Source organism: Lampris incognitus, chromosome 10 (assembly GCF_029633865.1).
Source record: "Lampris incognitus isolate fLamInc1 chromosome 10, fLamInc1.hap2, whole genome shotgun sequence".
Lineage (NCBI taxonomy): Eukaryota > Metazoa > Chordata > Actinopteri > Lampriformes > Lampridae > Lampris > Lampris incognitus.
Genome location: NC_079220.1, coordinates 20,979,338 through 20,998,890, shown reverse-complemented (window position 1 = coordinate 20,998,890; position 19,553 = coordinate 20,979,338). Strand labels below are relative to the sequence as shown.

At 43.3% G+C, this 19,553-nt stretch overlaps 1 protein-coding gene across 1 annotated transcript; it reads left to right on the top strand.

Annotated features, from left to right (window-relative positions):
* Positions 1-8,238: 8,238 nt before the first annotated feature.
* Positions 8,239-16,418, top strand: LOC130119384 (GTPase IMAP family member 2-like). Its single transcript, XM_056287860.1, has 2 exons — positions 8,239-8,397; positions 15,406-16,418. Exons 1-2 carry the CDS (start codon positions 8,373-8,375, stop codon positions 16,128-16,130), a joined length of 750 nt encoding a protein of 249 aa, XP_056143835.1. The 5' UTR covers positions 8,239-8,372; the 3' UTR covers positions 16,131-16,418.
* Positions 16,419-19,553: the final 3,135 nt, after the last annotated feature.

The following is a 19,553-nucleotide window of genomic DNA, read 5'->3' as shown; positions in this document are numbered from 1 at the left end:
ACACCAACTTTTTTGAGACTCTGCAAAGTCCATCAGCACCAAAACCTCACACCACAAGCACAGTTTCTCCCCTGTTAAACAGATACAAAAGGGCAAGAAAAAAACAAAAAACAGCACTGTAGACGATTTTCTGTAGGGGTTTACTGCCGTAGCCTATTCCACTCCCGAGGTATCCACTAGGCAGTGGCACTATTTAACCCATAGCTGGGGGGCTGGTTCTTCAGCATCAGGTAATATCCACACGTCATACCGCACGTGTAGTGGCCAGACCTCCTCCGAGTCCCATGTAGTTCAGCCAGAGTCCAAGGTGTACCCAGTGACCGTGTGTCGCCACGAGGAGGCACTACATAGGGCTTGCTGTTGGAGAGGCTATGTACTGGCAGGGAGAGACTTACATGCTCGGCTCTCCTGTTCGCATTACTGCTAGCCAGCGGTGAAGGTTGAGAGAGAGACGTGACAGGTACAGAACACTACACCAACACACTAGACGCTTCACAACAACCCCACTTCTTACAGAAGAATGTCAGACACACTAAAGATGTAACTCTATTCTTCTGTCTGTCGCCCCGAGCATCCCTTAAACAGTCTCTGCGTTGTGTTATTATTCTTTTTCTATATGTATATTGTCTCTGGGGCGGACGGAGGGAGAAGATAGTTGTACAGACGGGAGACAGGAGTCCTGATGGAGGTTCACGCAGAGCAGGTTTACTGCATTTATTAGCTTTCTCACATAGGTACAGCACCACTCACAGCACACAGGCAGCTTGTAACACAAAACGGAAGTCGTAAGTCTCTGAGACCACAACAATAAATAAAACATTCCAAGAAATGCTCAATCCATATGAAACACATCATTAACCAACAAAGCAATAGCCTTCTTAGCCCGCTAACATTTTATCATGTTAACCAATACACTGTTTAGCTAGCTCAACCGTACGATGCAATAAAATGTCAAACTTTTCCAACTTCCATTTTTAAATAAAAATCAACCCTATTGATCACTGTCCAAACCCCAAACCAGTCCCCTGGCCTCCAGCACACCAGTGCACTCACATTAGTACATACACACACACCAGTATACACACAGATGCACCTCCAGCCAGGCACGTAGCCGGGTAGGTGGTTTTCGTGTCTGAACACCCCCCCCCCCCCCGAAACCCCACGGCCCGTCTGAAATGGCACAAATAATTATTTAGTTATCGTTTTGATTATTTGTCACCGCCCCTCTAGCCTACTCATACACTGCATCTATCGTGACTGACAGGCGTTAAACCTGTCAGTTAATTTGTTTCCAAACATGATGTATCTTATTGGTCTGTTTCGTAAAACAAATAAAATCACACGCTTTTGATTGGCTCAGGGGTCTGACGAGTCAGCTAAGCAACCTGCCACTGGTTATGCTAGCTAAATGGTCGATCTATAGTTTGCTTTTCAAAAGCAATGGAGCCGCCGAAAGCTACCTGTAAATCAGGCAAGAGCAGTAAAGTTAATATTCGTAAAATCAGTGATTTTTTTGTTTCAACGTGTCCCGACCCAAAAAAGAAAAATGAAAGAACATTACAGATGATCTGGTCACTAACGTTACCGATTTCCCGGAGCAAGTGTTAGCAGACCCACTGCCCTCCTCCTCAGAAACGGAGCCAGAGTTAGCAGACCCGCCGTCCTCCACCTCGGAAACGTTTTCACACGACTTTGTGGATTATATTGGTGGGAAAATATCAGACGAACAGAGAAGAGAAATATACTCACTGGACTGGGCGGCCAATATCGGACAAACATTCCCTACAAAACTAGGAGGTAAACTGCGTTTCCAACGTCATTGGATTGACCAGTTTAGCTGGCTAGTATACTCAACAAGGTCCGACGGTTGTTTCTGTAAGCACTGTGTTGCGTTTGCAGTCGAGCATGTGGGCAAGGGAGGGCACAGAAAAGCTGGCACGCTAATTAATGTCCACTTCTCAGACTGGAAACATGCTTTAGAGACGTTCAAAGACCATGCACAAAAGGCATATCACAAGGATGCATGTTTGAAAGCGGACAATTTCCAAATGGTTCTCAACAATAAAATGGATGCAATTTCACTGAGGCTCGATTCTGAGCGAAAAAAGCGAGTCCAAGAAAACAGAAAAACTCAAAAGCATCATTGCAATGTTGATTTTTTGCAGTCGCCAAGAACTCGCCCTGAGAGGTGATATTGATTCAGGACCAGTGACATTGAATGAGCCAACTCACAATGACGAAAATTTCAGGGCTTCACTCAGGTTTAGGGCTACATCTGGCGACACAGTACTGTTACAACACTTGAGTAAATGTGCAGCAAACGCTAGCTACTGCAGTCCTGATGTACAAAATGAAATAATCAGCATAACTGGAGATGTGATAACAAACAAACTGGTGCAGAAAGTAAACTCCGCGCAGTGTTTCGCTGTGTTGGCAGATGAAATGAAAGATGTTTCAGGGCGGGAGCAGCTTTCTGTCTGTGTCAGATACGTGAACCAGCATGACAGCCAATATAGCATCAGAGAGGATTTTTTGTCCTTTGTTGATATCGAGAAGTTAACCGGGGAGGCAATCACCAATTCAATCGAAAGTCAGTTGACAAATGCAGGCGTTGATTTACAGTTTTTACGTGGCCAGGGATACGACGGCGCATCTGCCATGAGTGGCCGTTTAAATGGTGCCCAAGCTAAAATCAAAGAGAAGCACAAGCAAGCAGTTTATGTGCACTGTGCCAGCCACAGTTTGAATTTGGTCCTAAACAAGTGCTGCACTGTACAAATGGTGCGAAATTGCTTTGGAATTGTCTCGGAAATCTGCACTTTTTTCCATGATTCGGCTTTGCGGTCTTCATGCAGTCTGCGACACGAGACGGAGCGTCTTTTACCCGACTGCAAGAAAACGCGACTGACGAAGTTGTGTGAAACGAGATGGGTCGAACGCCACGACGCAATATTTACATTCAACGAGCTTTTAGACCCTGTGCGATCCAGCCTGCAGAAAATCAGTGAAACCTTCACAGGAGACACATCTGTCAAAGCCACTCAGCTCTTTAATTCAATTGACAATGCAGAATTCATGCTGTCCATGAATGTGAGTGAGAAGATGCTTGCAAAAACCTACCACCTGTCCACCTTCCTTCAGAAGGAAAATTGTGACTTGGTGAGTTGCGTTTCAGCTGCTGATGCTGTTATTAAGCAGGTAGATGAGATGAGGGCTAACTCTGAGATGGAGTTCAGGCAGATTTTCCAAAAGACCTCTTCCCAAGCAGCCAAGTATGGGGTTGAATTTCGACCACGAAGAGGCATGGACTGCAATGAGGATCCATTGAAGGCCTGTGAAAATCACTACCGGCAAAAGCTTTTCATAGTCATGCTTGACTTTTATTCATCACAGATGAAGGAACGCTTCAGCAAACACAGAAATGTGATCTCCAACCTCTGTTCCTTACTGCCATCTAAGGTCAGCATGCTGAACGACAGCTCAGCTCACGCGCTCTCCAACCTGCATCCTGATGAAGTGTCACCGCATCTGGAAGTTGTAAAGTCAGAAATTGACACCTGGCGGGATAAATGGAAAGATGCAACTTATGTTCCGCAAAATGCCATTGAGGCATTAAATGCCTGTAACAGTGAGTTGTTTCCAAGCATCTTCAAGCTTCTCCGCGTTTTGACCACGCTTCCTGTCACCAGTGCCCATGTCGAGAGAAGTTTTTCCCGTCTGGGAAGGATCAAGGACAAAATGCGCAGTACAATGACGGAAAGACGACTTAATGGACTGACATTGCTCTCGGAGCACAGAGACATTGTGGTGACGCAGGAAGTGGTACTGGACATCTTTTGCAGACAAAAAAGACGATTGGACCTGCTTTTATAAGGTAAGACCCACTTTTATTTATTAATGCATTGATGATTATCTATGGGCCATTAATACGTTGACATTTACCGTACGGTTAGGTATTAGGCTATAGCATACAGTGTGGGAATTTTATTTACCGGTAGCGTTCGGCAGTGTTGTCCGACCCCCCCCCCCAAAATATGTTTCTGGCTACGGGCCTGCCCCCAGCACACCAGTAGACCCACCCCTACTACCCCCCACGCGCCCCTCCTACCCCCCCAACCACCCCTCAACTACCCCTCTACCCCCCCAACCACCCTAAAATATCCCCTACTACCCCCCGACCACCCTGTTGTTGTTGCGCTATGCTCTGACCGTTGTGCTGTTCTAGGTTGTTCTATGAGCATTCACTACGTGTGGCCATATCTTCAGTGAGAACCACATTGAGGAGCCTGGACCACAACGTGTGCTGTCCCCTGTGCAAGCCAGCCCCTGCAGGAGGTGAGGACCTGGGCTCTGCTCCCACTACGATCACCGGCCAAACCCCAAACCAGTCCCCTGGCCTCCAGCACACCAGTGCACTCACATCAGTACATGCACACACACTAGTATACACACAGATACACCTCCAGCACACACACCAGTAGACACACCTCCTCTACCCCCCAACTACCCCTTCCCCCTCCTACCCTCCAACCTCACCTCCTATCCCACTGACCCCCCAACCACCCCCTCTTACTCCCACCCACCCCCTCTACCCCCCAACCACCTACTCTTACCACCAACCACTCTGATCTCTTTTCTTTGTTTCAGGACACTCAGAAAGAGGAAGCAGAGGGTGAGCTGCAGCAGGCCACCTTGGCAATTTTTGTGATGAGGAAGGAGGACGACGATCAACTTCATCGCCCAGACGACATCGGAGTTGTCGTTGAGGGAGCTGAGGTTCTGACCAACTTGGCCTCCGCTGCATTGGCATTTGCCATGCTCCTTGGTTTTATCTATGCGCTGAACCTCAGCTACCCGCAGAAACTAAAGCAAATCTTCGAGTTCGTCCAAAAAGTGTTCATGGGACTTGAAAGCCAAAAGATGTCTCCAAAGGTCCAAAGCCTGAACACCAAGCTGTACAGGTCACCAGACTGAAGCTCTTTTTCTCCTTTTCTTCCCTTTTTTTAAACCCCCTTCATACTTGCACACATCTGTGCACACACACACACACACACACACACACACACACACACACACACACACACACACACACGCATACATGCAGGTTGTTCTTTTGCCCCATTTTTTTCCACATGCGTAGGATACACAGATTTATCACATTGATGTTAAGAAAGACTTCACCATTCCAGGTTTCTCTTATGACACAGAAGTTCAGGGGGGAATGGAGAGTACATTGCGAACCAAAAGATGTTGCCTGTCAGTTTAGCCAGTATGTCTGATTTCATCCTTGAACTATCAATTTCTACAAGTTGAATGCTTTCCCAGATCTCCAATTTAGTGCAGTGGCAGAGGCATTGGTGAAAGCACATCTCTGTCTGAAAGGACCTGGGTCCTACAGTGACTGTGGAGGGTGGAAGCGAAGCTTAAAAGTCAAGATGGGCAACTACCCATGGGTCTTCAGCATGGTGAAGACCCATGGGTGCCCAGAATTGTCCGTTAATTCACTGAAGGCCAAATCAAAGGAGTACACGGTGATATTTTCTGCCTATACATTTGGCCATAGAGAACACAAACAATGACTGTTCGTCTCCAAGTACATTTTTGCAAATGTTTGTTTTGCAAATGCTGAGGTAATGAACTGATTTAATGCCATTACTTTTATTACTGTTAGTACTGTTAGTACTGTTATTGACTGCATTTAGTCTTAAGTTGGATGGTTGATTTTGTCACGTGACCTCTTCATTCAGAAACAATTTAAGACCCAACGGTCGTTTTTAATCTATGGCCCCTCCTACTCCCATCCACCCTCCTCTACCCCCCTCCTATCCCCACTGACCCTCCCACTACCTCCCACCCCCTCCTACCACCTGTTAACGATTCCCACTCCAGTTGGGGTTTAAGGTGCATTCAATTCGGATGTTGGGGCCGCCCACGCCGCCCGCATATTAAGGTTAGGGTTAAGGTCAGGGTTAGGAGTGTGGTTAAAGGATGGGTTCACCGACTAACACATAAAGCCGTATTTATAGAGTCCCTAGCATGTTTCTGAGACGTACAGGTCAAATTTCTCAAGTACAACCACTCCAGACCTTGGGCTGATTTTTGAGTCCGCACGCATCACGTTATCATTATAGGGTAGTATAAGACTATAATGATATGTACTGATGAGAAGGCACTGGTGTGTGTACTGGTGCGCTGGAGGCCAGGGGACTGGTTTGGGGTTTGGCCGGTGATCTTAGTGGGAGCAGAGCCCAGGTCCTCACTTCCTGCAGGGGCTGGCTTGCACAGGGGACAGCGCACATTGTGGTCCAGCCTCCTCAATGCAGTTCTTACTGAAGATATGGCCATAGGGGTCTAGTATAGGGGCTCTCATAATGTTGTTTAAAAAACTGATAAACATGCATTTCAGACTTGGGAATAGTGTGATGTAATCTTACCAAGCCCAGGATGCTCTCCTGTGAGACTGTAAGCTAATTGCCATACGAATTTCGAAACAGTTAAAATAAAACAAAATCAGCTTGTTACTTCTAAACCAAATTTACAGACTTTAAATTGCTTGAATTCCTATACAATACCGAGCTAGTGTCCTGTGCTTGGTAAGATTACATCACGCTATTCACAAGTCTGAAATGCATGTTTATCATTGTTTTGAAACAGTATGAGAGCCCCTATACTTGTAATGATAACATGATGCGCGCGGACTCAAATCAGCCTGAGGTCTGGAGTGGTGGTATTTGAGAAATGTTAACCTGTACGTCTCAGAAACATGCTAGGGACTCTATAAATAGGGCTTCATGTGTTATTCGGTGAACCTATCCTTTAAGGTTGGGGGTTGGGTTAGGGGGGGGGTTAAGGTTAAGGTTAGGGGTGGGGTTAGGAGCTGCCCCTGCTTATGATGCCGCTGATCGCCCCGGGATCCAAATCAAATAGGAGGCGGCGCAGGGCGTGGCTGATTGGTGATACGGAACAAGTGTGTTGATAGACAGGGGATCCGAGCTGCAGCTTCTGTAAGAAAGAGAGAATTATGGGGACACTAGGGGGAGACAAAGCCACAACACACCAGGACAGAGCAAAATTCATACAACATGCAGGCCTGCTTACATTAAAAAACAGTACGGGACGTAACAGTGCTTAAAGTATTCTTAAAATGTACTTTTAAAAAGTGTACTTCGAAAGAGATGTCATTAACAACTGAAGTTGTACTCAAGAAGTATACTTGAAGGCGACAAAAAAATATACAAAGAACATGAAAATGTACTTAGTACATGATTTAAAAAGTACAATTTAAGTATGATTTTTTCACCTGGGATGTTAGTGCAGTAGTTATTTTATTTATTTACTCGCTTCTTTATTTTATTTTGTATTTTTTTACTTATCTATTTTTTTTTCTTTTGTTTCCTTTTTCATGTTTATATTGAACCTACTGTAATGTGGTTTAATTCTGTTGCGTGAAAGGGCCTGCGGGACGGGGTAGGAGTAGATAGAGGGGAGCAGGATGTGGGGAAATTTGGATTTGGGGATGTTAAAATGTTTTAAAAAAAATCACAGTCTTGTTCAGTTCGATTTGTTTTCCTTGAAAAGGGTTAATAAAAAATGTAAGTCAAAAAAAAAACGAGGAGGATGAGTTGAAAGCTTTTTCCCAGACTTGATCAGAGAGGGTAGTCTGCAGTTCAGTCTCCCATACTGCTCCAATTTTCTCTAAATTCATTCATTTGTTGGTATTAAAAAAAGTCATAGAGATAAGAGAAATTACCCTTAGTTAAAGCATCAGGCATGAGTGTATGATCTGTGCCAGTGGCATGTGGGGGAATGCAGAAGCATGAGTCCTCGCTTTGGCTGTTGTTGACATCAACATAGTGTCCCGTTACATCGGTCTAAATTCATGTTTATAAGAATAAATACATGGATCCCTACCGCCCACATGCTCTCTCTCTCTCTCTCTCTCTCTCTCTCTCTCTCTCTCTCTCTCTCTCTCTCTCTCTCTCTATTTATTTATTTATTTATTTATTTTTGAGAAATCATCGTTGAACTGCAGAGAAGCAAACCCCACCCCATGTTCACCTCTACTGTAGAAATATCATTCTGGAAGAGTTCACGAAAGTAAAACTGCAAGAGCATGTGTGTTACTGATGGATATTTTTTTTAAATTGACAATAGCAACAGTTGTTAATATGTGTTGAGCGGAAATACATATTATTAAATAGCCTGCAAAGTTGTCAGTCAGGCTCACGAGTGTCCTTATTTGGTTAGGTAAGTGGGGGGGGGGGCTAGAGGGGTCTCGAGGGAGGCTATCGAGAAAATGAAACTTAACTTCAAAATTTTTCCACTGACGGGATCTGCAAGGAAAGAGGTCGCCTCCCTTTACGACGAAAAACATGGCCAGCAAAGATCTCCTCCCCCGTAAGTATATTTAATTTACTACCCAGAGAAAATATTATAATAATAAATATTATAATAATTGGTAGAACTTTGCAGTCGTCGCTTATCAGCGACGATCGTTACTAGACGTGGGTTTTGAGTTTGACTGCGTTGCAGAGTATGTCAGCGTGTTGCTGTTTTAACGGGATCTCTACCGCCAAACACCAAGAGATGAGAGACGACAGACCTCAGGAACATGCGACATTACATGTTAAGTCGTCGCGGTCACGGCAGACAGGGCAGTGCACATTGATGACGGACACTGGTTGATTCCCAGCGTAAAGACGTGGAACAGAGCGGACACGCGCGCGGCCTTCACAATCACGCGAGAACACAAACTCGGTCGTTGCTCGAGCACACTCGCTGTTTCCCCTTATTGCAACAGACCAGCTACGCACAGTGCAAAGGCATGGGGCAACAATGCACGGCAATTTACCACAAGTAACACGTAGTCTCTCTCTCTCTCTCTAAAAACAGTCAAGTTAAGAGACAGTACAAGCCTGTTTCATGCCATAAGCAATCATCAGCATGAAACAGGCTTGTACTGTCTCATAAAACATTTACTTGACTCACTGTATTATTTATCCCCTTATTTTTGAGCACTTTCCCTACCGTTGGGTGTTTCTTTTAAAAAAAAGTTATGTATGTAACTATGTACACTGCTCAAAAAAATAAAGGGAACACCTAAAAACACAATATAGACCTCGATGAATGAAATATTTCAGCCGAAAATCTTTATTTATTAGACAGAGGAATGTGTTTAGAGCAAAATAAACTAAGAATGATCAATGGAAATCAAAATCATTAGCCCATTAAGGTCTGGATTCAGAATCATACTCAAAATCAAAGTGGAAAATGAGAACATAGGCTGATCCAACTTCTGTGGAAATTCTTCAAGACGATTCAAAATGAGGCTCAGTAGTGTGTGTGGCCTCCACGTGCCTGTATGCACTCCCTACAACGTCTGGGCATGCTCCTGATGAGACGACAGATGGTCTCCTGAGGGATCTCCTCCCAGACCTGGATCAGGGCATCGGTCAACTCCTGGACAGTCTGTGGTGCGACATCGCGTTGGCGGATGGTACGAGACATGATGTCCCAGAGGTGCTCGATTGGATTCAGGTCTGGGGAACGTGCAGGCCAGTCCATAGCATCAATGCCCTCGACATACAGGAACTGCTAACACACTCTGGCCACATGAGGACGAGTATTGTCATGCATGGGCAGGAACCCAGGGCCCACTGCACCAGCATATGGTCTGACAATGGGTCTGAGGATCTCATCCCGGTACCTAATGGCAGTCATGGTACCTCTGGCTAGCACGTAGAGGTCTGTGCGGCCCTCCTAGGATATGCCTCCCCAGACCATCACTGACCCACCGCCAAACCGGTCATGCTGGAGGATGTTGCAGGCAGCAGAACGTTCTCCACAGCGTCTCCAGACTCTCTCACGTCTGTCACATGTGTTCAGTGTGAACCTGCTCTTATCTGTGAAGAGCACAGGGCACCAATGGCGAATCTGCCAACCAAGATGTTCTCTGGCAAAGGTCAATCGGGCTGCACGGTGTTGGGCTGTGAGCACAGGCCCCAATTGTGGACGTCGGGCCCTCATACCATCCTCATGCATTCTGTTTCTCACTGTTTGAGCAGAAACCTGCACATTAGTGGCCTGTTGAAGGTCGTTTTGTAGGGCTGCGGCAGTGCTCCTCCTGTTCCTCCTTGCACAAAGGACCAGATAGCGGTCCTGTTGCGGGGTTGTTGTCCTCCTGCGGCCCCCTCCACGTCTCCTGGTGTACTGGTCTGTCTCCTGGTACCTCCTCCATGCTCTGGACACTGTGCTGGGAGACACATCAAATCTTCTTGCCACAGCACGCATTGATGTGCCATCCTGGATTAGCTGCACTACCTGAGCAACTTCTGTAGGTTGCAGAGACCGCCTCATGCCACCTCTAGTGGTGAGGGCACTAGCAAAATGAAAAACTAACCAAAGATCGGCCAGAAAAGATGAGGACAGGCAAATGGTCTGTGGCCACCACCTGCAAATCCATTCCTTTTATAGGGGTTGTCTTGCAAATTGTCTAATTTCCACCTGGTGGAAATATTATATATATATAAATGTTATATATATATATATATATATATATATATATATAAATGTTATATATATATATATATATATATATATATATATATATATAAATGTTATATATATATATATATATAAATGTTATATATATAACTGTAAACTACTAATAAGACACATTAGTCCCTAGGTAGCGAGTCTGACCCTTTAGCCGAGCGGTTAGTGATGTCGCCTTGTGGTGCTGTACACCTCGTATCGAATCCCGCACCGGGCAAGAAAATAGCCTGTTACTTTGGTGGCGGCGGTGGGATCTGGAAGTGTGCAGATCCTCAGAAGTCTCTTCGGAGCGCGGAATGACAAAGCGCGAGGTCGCGCTTCCGGGGAGAGTGATGACTGTAAACTACTGATAAGACACATTAGTCCCTAGCTAGCGGGTCTGACCCTTTAGCCGAGCGGTTAGTGATGTCGCCTTGTGGTACAGTACACTTCGTTTCGAATCCCGCACGGGGCAAGAAAATAACCGGTTACTATATATATGTACCGTTTTTTCTCGAAACCGTCAATGGTGTTATAAGTGCTCAACTAATGAGGAGCGGAATATCAACACGTATACAGGATTATTTTTTTTAATGCATTGCAGATTAGCAGCTGATGAGTGCACGACACACGAAACAGGCTTGTACTGCAATGCATTAAAACTGTTTTTCCCTGTCTTTGTGTTGATATATATAGTTAGTTAGTTAGTTAGTTAGTTAGTTAGTTAGTTAGTTAGTTAGTTAGTTAGTTAGAATATTGGCTAGGCCAAGATTATGTGTATATGCGCTTATATCGATGTCACCACTAGAGGGCGGTGTCGTGTTGCCCTGTGGTTTATTAGAGTGCACCGCAAAATAAAGAAATCATTCCAGTTACAGCAACACCGATCAAGTGCACGCGTATTTTTCTCCGTGAAATGAGTCTAGGTGAGCCGGTATTCCTGCCCTCAGAGATGACAACGTCAACAGGTTCTGGGCCCAGAAGGGAAGGTGGAAGCCGATGGTACAGACTATGCTTCGACGGAGATGAGAAAAATTACGAGTTATGGGAAACCACGTTTTTAGGCCATCTGCGTTTGCTTGGTCTTAAAGAGACCATATTACAAGAGCCAGATGACGACGAAAATGAGGACGTGGTCGCCGAAGATGCAAAAAAAATGAAGATGCTGTAATCGGTTATTTTCTTGCCCGGTGCGGGATTCGATACGTGTGTACTGCACCACAAGGCGACATCACGAACCGCTCGGCTAAAGGGTCAGACCCGTCAGCTAGGGACTAACGTGTATTATTAGTAGTTTGCAGTCGTCACCCTCCCCGGAAGCGCGCCCTCGCGCTTTGTTATTCCCGCGCTCCGAAGAGACTTCTGAGGATCTGCACACTTCCCGATCCCACCGCTGCCACCAATGTAACCGGTTATTTTCTTGCCCGGTGCGGGATTCGATACGAGGTGTACTGCACCACAAGGCGACATCACTAACCGCTCGGCTAAAGGGTCAGACCCGCTAGCTAGGGACTAACGTGTCTTATTATTAGGGGGAGGGAGAAAGAAAATAACTCGGAGATAACCTGCTACAACTGCGGCCAAAAGGGACACAAAGCCCGGACATGCAACAGTACTGGAGGCGAGTATCAAGCAGTGGTGCAGTGTTTGCCAGAGCTCCACTCACAGAGACGAAACGTGCAGACGGAAAACACGAGACAACGTGAAACAAGCAGTGAATGTAGAGGATCCCACTTCCGTTTTCAAAATTGATGACTGGAGTAAAACAGAGAGGTCTGATGGTGGATATGGGTGCAACGTCACACATGATCACCCACATCGGAAAGTTTAGGAGGTTTGATGACAGTTTCCAGCCAGAGACACACGTTTTGGAGTTGGCTGACGGGACGAAAACAAGCGGTGTCGCACTGAAGAGAGGTGAAGCGAACCTGGATCTCCCGTACCACGGGCGACAACGTTAACCAGTCGACTAAAGGGTCTGACCAGTTAGTCGAGGGCTAACGTGTCTACTTATTCGTGTACGTTAAACTACTGTATCAGCCAGGCCCGGCTCCAGGGGGCGCTGTAGCCCCCCCCCAGCGACATTCAATGCCCCCCACCCAAATTATTTCCAGATGTTTAAATCCTCTAAGTAAATCAAAAACGTTATTGCATTATTTCATGTTGGTGCGCTTTTTACCAAATTATAAATTTTAATTCAATTTAGGAAAGATTTATTTTTTTATGTTAGCCGGCTATCCAATCCAAATCATATCTGTTTTGCACATTTCCGTCGCCTGTTGCATCAGCAGGTGTCTCGCAAGTTTCAGTAGGGCAAGGTATGCTCAGTCGGTACATTGTTCTGCTGCACGCGAATTGACCAAAAGTTGAAATTGATATAAGAAGATTCTTCAAAGTAGACAAACCCAAATTACCAACTCAAAATGACTGAAGCGAATGTAGCCTGGTAAAATTTAAATATCCCAAGACAACATAAAAAAACAGGGTTCTTTATTCCCATCAATTTTATGATTTAGAAAAATGACATTAATGAGTTTCAACAATGATACTGCTCAACATAAATCTCAGGCTCTTAGCCTTTGAAATGCCTAATCTCTTCTGCAACTAGCCTGTGGAAACTACCTAGCATGCAAGTGCCTAATCAAATGAAAGAAAATAACCAAATAAAATAACTGCACAATAAACAACTGCAGTGTCCTCCCTGTTACACGACAATAAATAAAACAAATGAAAAGCACAGTTAGTTGCCACCAAACACAACATCTGTAGCTATTAAATGTGATTAGCCTAGCTAACGCTCACAAGTATAGTATTTCCAAGTCCCAGAAATTTTTTTATATAGGTGAAAAAAATCAAATATGCTCAGAATCATCTGAAATGCCGAGAAAAGTGGTTTTTAGCCATTTTTAGAAAAATTCATATTTTGCATATTTATGCATAATTATGCATAATTATGCATAATTTTAATTTTCTGGGATTTTCCCTTATTCTCTGAGACAATACCTACCACCTCCAAAAAGAATTAGGATCATAAGTGCTTTAGTTTTCGGTCCCGCTATCTACACTAACTAACACACACACACACATTCCGAAAATATGAGTAGATCGCTTGCTACCTGTCACTAACTGTGCCCTAACTGCCCCTTTGAGGCCAATAGTTGTTCCAACCAAGCATATTTCACATACATGACATTGCATACACAATAACATTAAAGGGGGAGAGGGTCACATTTTCCAGGTTAAGGGGGGGGGGGGGTCCCAGAAAAAAATGTTAGGTGAAAAAATCAAAAATGCTCAGAATCATCTGAAATGCCGAGAAAAGTGGTATTTAGCCATTTTTAGAAAAATGCATATTTTGCATATTTATGCATGATTATGCATAATTTTAATTTTCTGGGATTTTCCCCTTACTCTCTGAGACAATGCCTACCACCTCCAAAAAGAATTAGGATCATAAATGCTTTAGTTTTCGGTCCCGCTATCTACACTAACTAACACACACACACACACTAACACCACACACACACACACATTCCGAAAATATATGAGTAGATATATATATATATATATATATATATATATATATATATATATATATGTAATTTTCCGTGTTAATATCTCTCGCTCCCCCTCCCACCCCAATTATTCACAATGCCCCTCAAGCCGGGGCTGGTATCAGCTGTGGCGCCTGATATCCCTCCACGCAGCGCAGTGACGTCACGTTTCAGTTCACCTTGGACATTAAAGGAAAAACAAAATTTCAGGACAGAATTCAGAATGGATTTTGAGTCTATCCAACTTATAAACAATAAGAAGTGTGTTCATACGGTTAGTATGCTACAATAATTTTTTTGAAGAATCTTGAATTTAATGCATACATCTGTTTAATCATTTGTATTGTCTTTTTATTTATTTATTTTGTTATGTTACATTTACCCTATGTCTTGATAACTTTTTGATTGTAAAGTCGCGCTGAGAATGGAGTCAGACTTTGTTATATTATTCTTACTTTATAATGATGCCTTAATATGTTCTGTTTTTGTCTCAGTGTTTGTTATTGTAATACTCGCTTCTCCAATAAAAAGACAGTGGGAAAAAAAAGAAAACAAAATGACGAAAACCTCAGTTGTGTGGCGACACTTAAACTTAGCGATGGCAAGGCAGTGTGCCAAATAGGCACTGTCAAACTGGCCTAACATGGTTGGAGTTGGAGAGGGTATAATGATTGAACGAATTACATGGGGGGATGATTAGGTTGCCAGACGGAGAGCGCCAGGTTGGGAATTTTGCCAGGACACCGGGGGACCCCCTACTCTTTGCGATAAGTGTCATGGGATCTTTAATGACCACAGTGAGTCAGGACCTCGGTTTTAACATCTCATCTGAAGGATGACACCTCCTACAGCACAGTGTCCCTGCCACTTCACTGGGGCATCGGGATTCTAAGTAAAACTAATACAGTCTCTTCTCAACAAATAAAATCTCTTCTTAAGTGCACTTTTTTTGAAATGTAAAAGTATTGATTTTATTTGACAGAACATTTTAATAACATTTTATCTAATTCACCACTTGATTTGACAGTTATGTAATCAATTCAGTGTAAATCATTTTTGTTAATCTTACTCCCCATAAACGCTAGGCCAGAATATTAATTAAATTCATGTTTTTATATTCACTGCATTAATAAATACTATTATCCCACAAAATATTGTGTCATGTTTATTCATTTTAAAACAATTTGAAGCACATCATCAAAAGATTTTATTTTTTTTAAGAGATTTAAAGTTTATTGTATCAATAGCTGTTGCTTGTGGCTTATGCTTTTAATTGTAGTTTTCTGACTCATTCCAATATAACCTGATTTGTTTCCAGGGTCAAGCCTCGGCTCTGAGCTGACAATGGTCCTTGTAGGACAGGAGAGAGTGGGTAAGAGTGCATCAGGGAACACCATCCTGGGAAGACTGGAGTTTGAATCCAAGCTAAGTTTCAGACCCGTGACTCTGAAATGCCAAAAGGGAGAAGGCGTTGTGTGTGACAAGAGGCTGAAAGTGGTGGACACCCCTGGACTCTTCAACAGTGAGCTTTCTAAAAGTGAGGTGGATGCAGAATTTGAAGAGGCTTTGCGGCTGAGCTCCCCAGGCCCCCATGCCTTCTTACTCGTCCTACAACTGGGACGCTTCTCCGAACAAGAGAATAAAGTGATGGAAACGCTAGAGAAAATGATGTGTCCCTCCATTAGTGACCACACTTTGGTGCTCTTCACTTATGGAGACCGACTGAGTGGCACTGACATAGAGCATTTCATCAGGGAGGACAAGAACCTGGAGAAATTAGTTCAGAAATGCGGTTGGCGATATCATGTGTTTAACAACCATGATGCAGGAAACATCCAACAGGTGAAAGAACTCCTGGACAAAATAGATGACATGACAGAGCGAGGACAGCTACGGTATCTGAGGTATTCTTGCAGATCAAAGAAGTCTGGACTGATCTCCAGGATGAAACAACTGGTCCAAGTGATATCGACAGTGAAAGGTTTACTGCTTCTCGCAGGAACTACAACAGCCTTGGGTACCATTTACTATATTACAAGATAGAAGGGATTTCATGAAAGAGTCTTGGGCTTAAAAATATAAAAGAATGAATGACTATATGAGAAACCATAATGTAACCTACATCCTAATGTATCCTATGTACTCAAGCATAACAGACATAGATTATAGATCCTTTAGAGAAGTGTAGAGAGTTGAAATGTTCCAGTGCTCACAAGCTTTGAGTGACATTGTATTTTAGTTTACGACTTCGTAGAATATGTCACTGATTAGAAGTTCTTTAAATAAATGTGAGGTGTTTGAATAAAATTTATATACAAATAACATCAAAAACAGTGTGGCTCACTTTTCATTTTACTGACTGCTATATTTCACAAATATGTATTGTGTATGAGTAAATAGTTTTTTGTAACTAACAAATAAGGACTGATATCTGTCTGTTCTTCCATCACATATGATATGTAAGACTCCATCGGTCCAACTTTGATGAAACTTAGAGGAATTATACATAATGAAAAAACACTCAGAAATTTACAAAGTATTTCCCGCTGCTCGCCAAAAAGATCCCAGACTTTAAACAGCTACAACTTTCTCACCATGAAAGCGAGAGTCTTGAAATTTGATACACAGATGCATTTTTCCACCTGAACATTACAGCACCTTGGAGCATTAAGCTCAGCCCACTTACATTTTATGATAAGTTACATGTTATTGACATATTCCACTGTCATTATATTGGTAAAGGAAATCACTGGATACTTTACATGGAAAAGGTGTGAGATCAGGCAGGAGTCTCCATGGACTATGATGTTCATGGATGACATTGTGATCTGTAATGAGAGTAGGGAGCAGGTTGAGGAGAGCCTGGAGAGGTCTGGAGATATGCACTGGAGAGAAGAGAAATTGAAGTTAGTAGGAGCAAGACAGAACACATACATATGTGTGAACAAGTCGAAGGACAGCGGTATCGTGAGGATGCAAGGAGTAGAGGTGACAAAGGTGGATGAGTTTAAATTCTTGGGGTCAACTGTTCAAAGTAATGGGGAGTGCAGGAGAGAGGTGAAGAAGAGAGTGAAGGCAGGGTGGAGTGGGTGGAGAAGAGTGTCAGGATTTATTTGCGACAGAAGAATACATGCAAGAGTTAAAGGGAAGGTTTACAAGATGGTAGTGAGACGAGCTATGTTGTATGGTTTGGAGATGGTGGTACTAACATAAAGTCAGGATATGGAGCTGGAGGTGGCAGAGTTGAAGATGCTAAGATTTTCGTTGGGAGTGACGAAGAAGGACAGGATTAGGAATGAGTATGTTAGAGGGACAGCTCAGGTTGGACTGTTTGGAGACAAAGCAAGAGTGGCAAGATTGAGATGGCTTGAACGTGTGCAGAGGAGAGATGCTGGGTATATTGGGAGAAGGATGCTGAATATGGAGCTGCCAGACAAGATAAAAAGAGCAAAACCAAAGAGGAGGTTTATGGATGTGGTGAGGGAGGATATGCAGGTGGCTGACATGACAAAAGAAGATGCAGAGAACAGGAAGATATGGAAATAGATGATCTACTGTGGTGACCCCTAACGGGAGCAGCCGGAGGTAGGAGGAGGAGGAGTATTTATGGCTGAATGGATATTCTCATTTCCTTGGCTTGTAATTTCTTAAATATTCTTAATACACCATGTTTACTTTTTCATTGCTGATTTATGAAGATGCATTCCCCCCATGATGAAGATGGGTTACCCCCATAAAATACCATAAAATACTCTGATTCAAGTCTTTTTATTGTTTTTCATTTTAATCAAGTGTCTAACAATGAGTAAAGTTTTAAAAAATTCTCACTTTTGGCCTCTTGATGATGTCATTCTTGAGCAGCAGTGTTTCTGACATGCTAGCCCAATATGTGACCTCATCCCTTTATGTTGTTAATGGTAATAGTTTAAAGAAGTGCCATTTCGCAGGAGACTTTGACTCAAAATCAAAAGCACAGGCCATTAAAATATGCGAGAATTTGGGTGGGGGGCATTGAAATGGTAGGTGATGTCTTGAGTATGGCTAGGGATTCTTTTTCCCCCCCAGCAGCACCCCAAGGGAAGGAAGTTGAAGCCAAGTGAAAGTGGAAGAAGAAGTACTCTAAGTTGCGGTTCCACCATGGACATTAGGTGGCTGGTTCTGAAAAAAAAAACTCAATGTCCAACGTTAGTCAATAAGAAAATTCCCAATTTCTACTTCAGAATCTGAATCAGAATCACATTTATTGGCCTTGTAAGTTTGCCTACACATGGAAATTGACTCAGTTTCGCGTCTCTCACAGTGTACTAATTAACAGCATAACAACACAACAATCTTAAGAAATATACACATGGATTGACAAAATATGCAGGCGAAAATATTTTCAAATATAATGTCAATACATTTTTTCGACAAGATGTTGGGGTCTCAATTGTTCATTTCAAGTCTGGCACTCAGGGTTGTTATTTTGAAAATGATTATTCTGTTAAGAAGATATTAGGGATTAAAAAAGTGCCATGTTGTGGGTATTTCTGCCTTGATTAACAGGTATGTCAACATGTCTGCCACCGAGGTCCAAACCCAGCTCCACCCCATCTTCCAAATTTGGATTTTCTGGCTCCAACACTTACCATGTGACCTGATAAATAATGGAGAAACTGCAGTAGGCCTACTTAGTGATATCTGATCATTTATGAAGAAACTGTGTGCTTTATGATACATTGCTCACCTAGAGTGAGTATAACTACCCATCCATCAATCATCCAAACCGCTTATCCTGCTGTCAGGGTCGCTGGGATGCTGGAGCCTATCCCAGCAGTCACTGGGCGGCAGGCAGGGAGACACCCTGGAGAGGCTGTCAGGCCATCACAGGGCTGAACAATAACTGTAACTATAATAATAATAATTTTATTTATATTGCAATTTTATAAAACGTTACAAAGTGCTTTACAATTAAACAAAACCAGACAAGGCAAAAAAAGGGGAAGACTAAATAAGTGTAGCGGACATAATAAGCCACGCCTTGTAGGGGTAGTAATAGTACTTATTTACCTTGAAAGATTAGGTTAATGAAGGGATCTGGGTCCCCATTCCCAATGCAATTAGTCTCAGTACCTACGTGGGTCAGTATGTGGATGTCTATCCTGCTGAACAGAGTGGTTAGTATGTTACACCCTATAAGATATAGTGAGGTGGGCTTCACGCTAAGGTATTTGACACGGAAGTCCCTGACGTGTAGAGTGTATGCTGTGTTATGAGTCCAACTCAGCATAACCCTCCCTCCCCAGAACTAACAGGACAGTTGAGACGCCCCTACTCCAAGTTAAGTAGACAACTCCAAAATACTTATAAACCCTCAGGTAAGTATTGTTATAAGCCCTAAACTCCAAACACAGTAAAGATGAGACAATAGGCAACAACAGTTTAGTATTCATTGAATGTAATACTATAGGATGACAATAGCAAAAA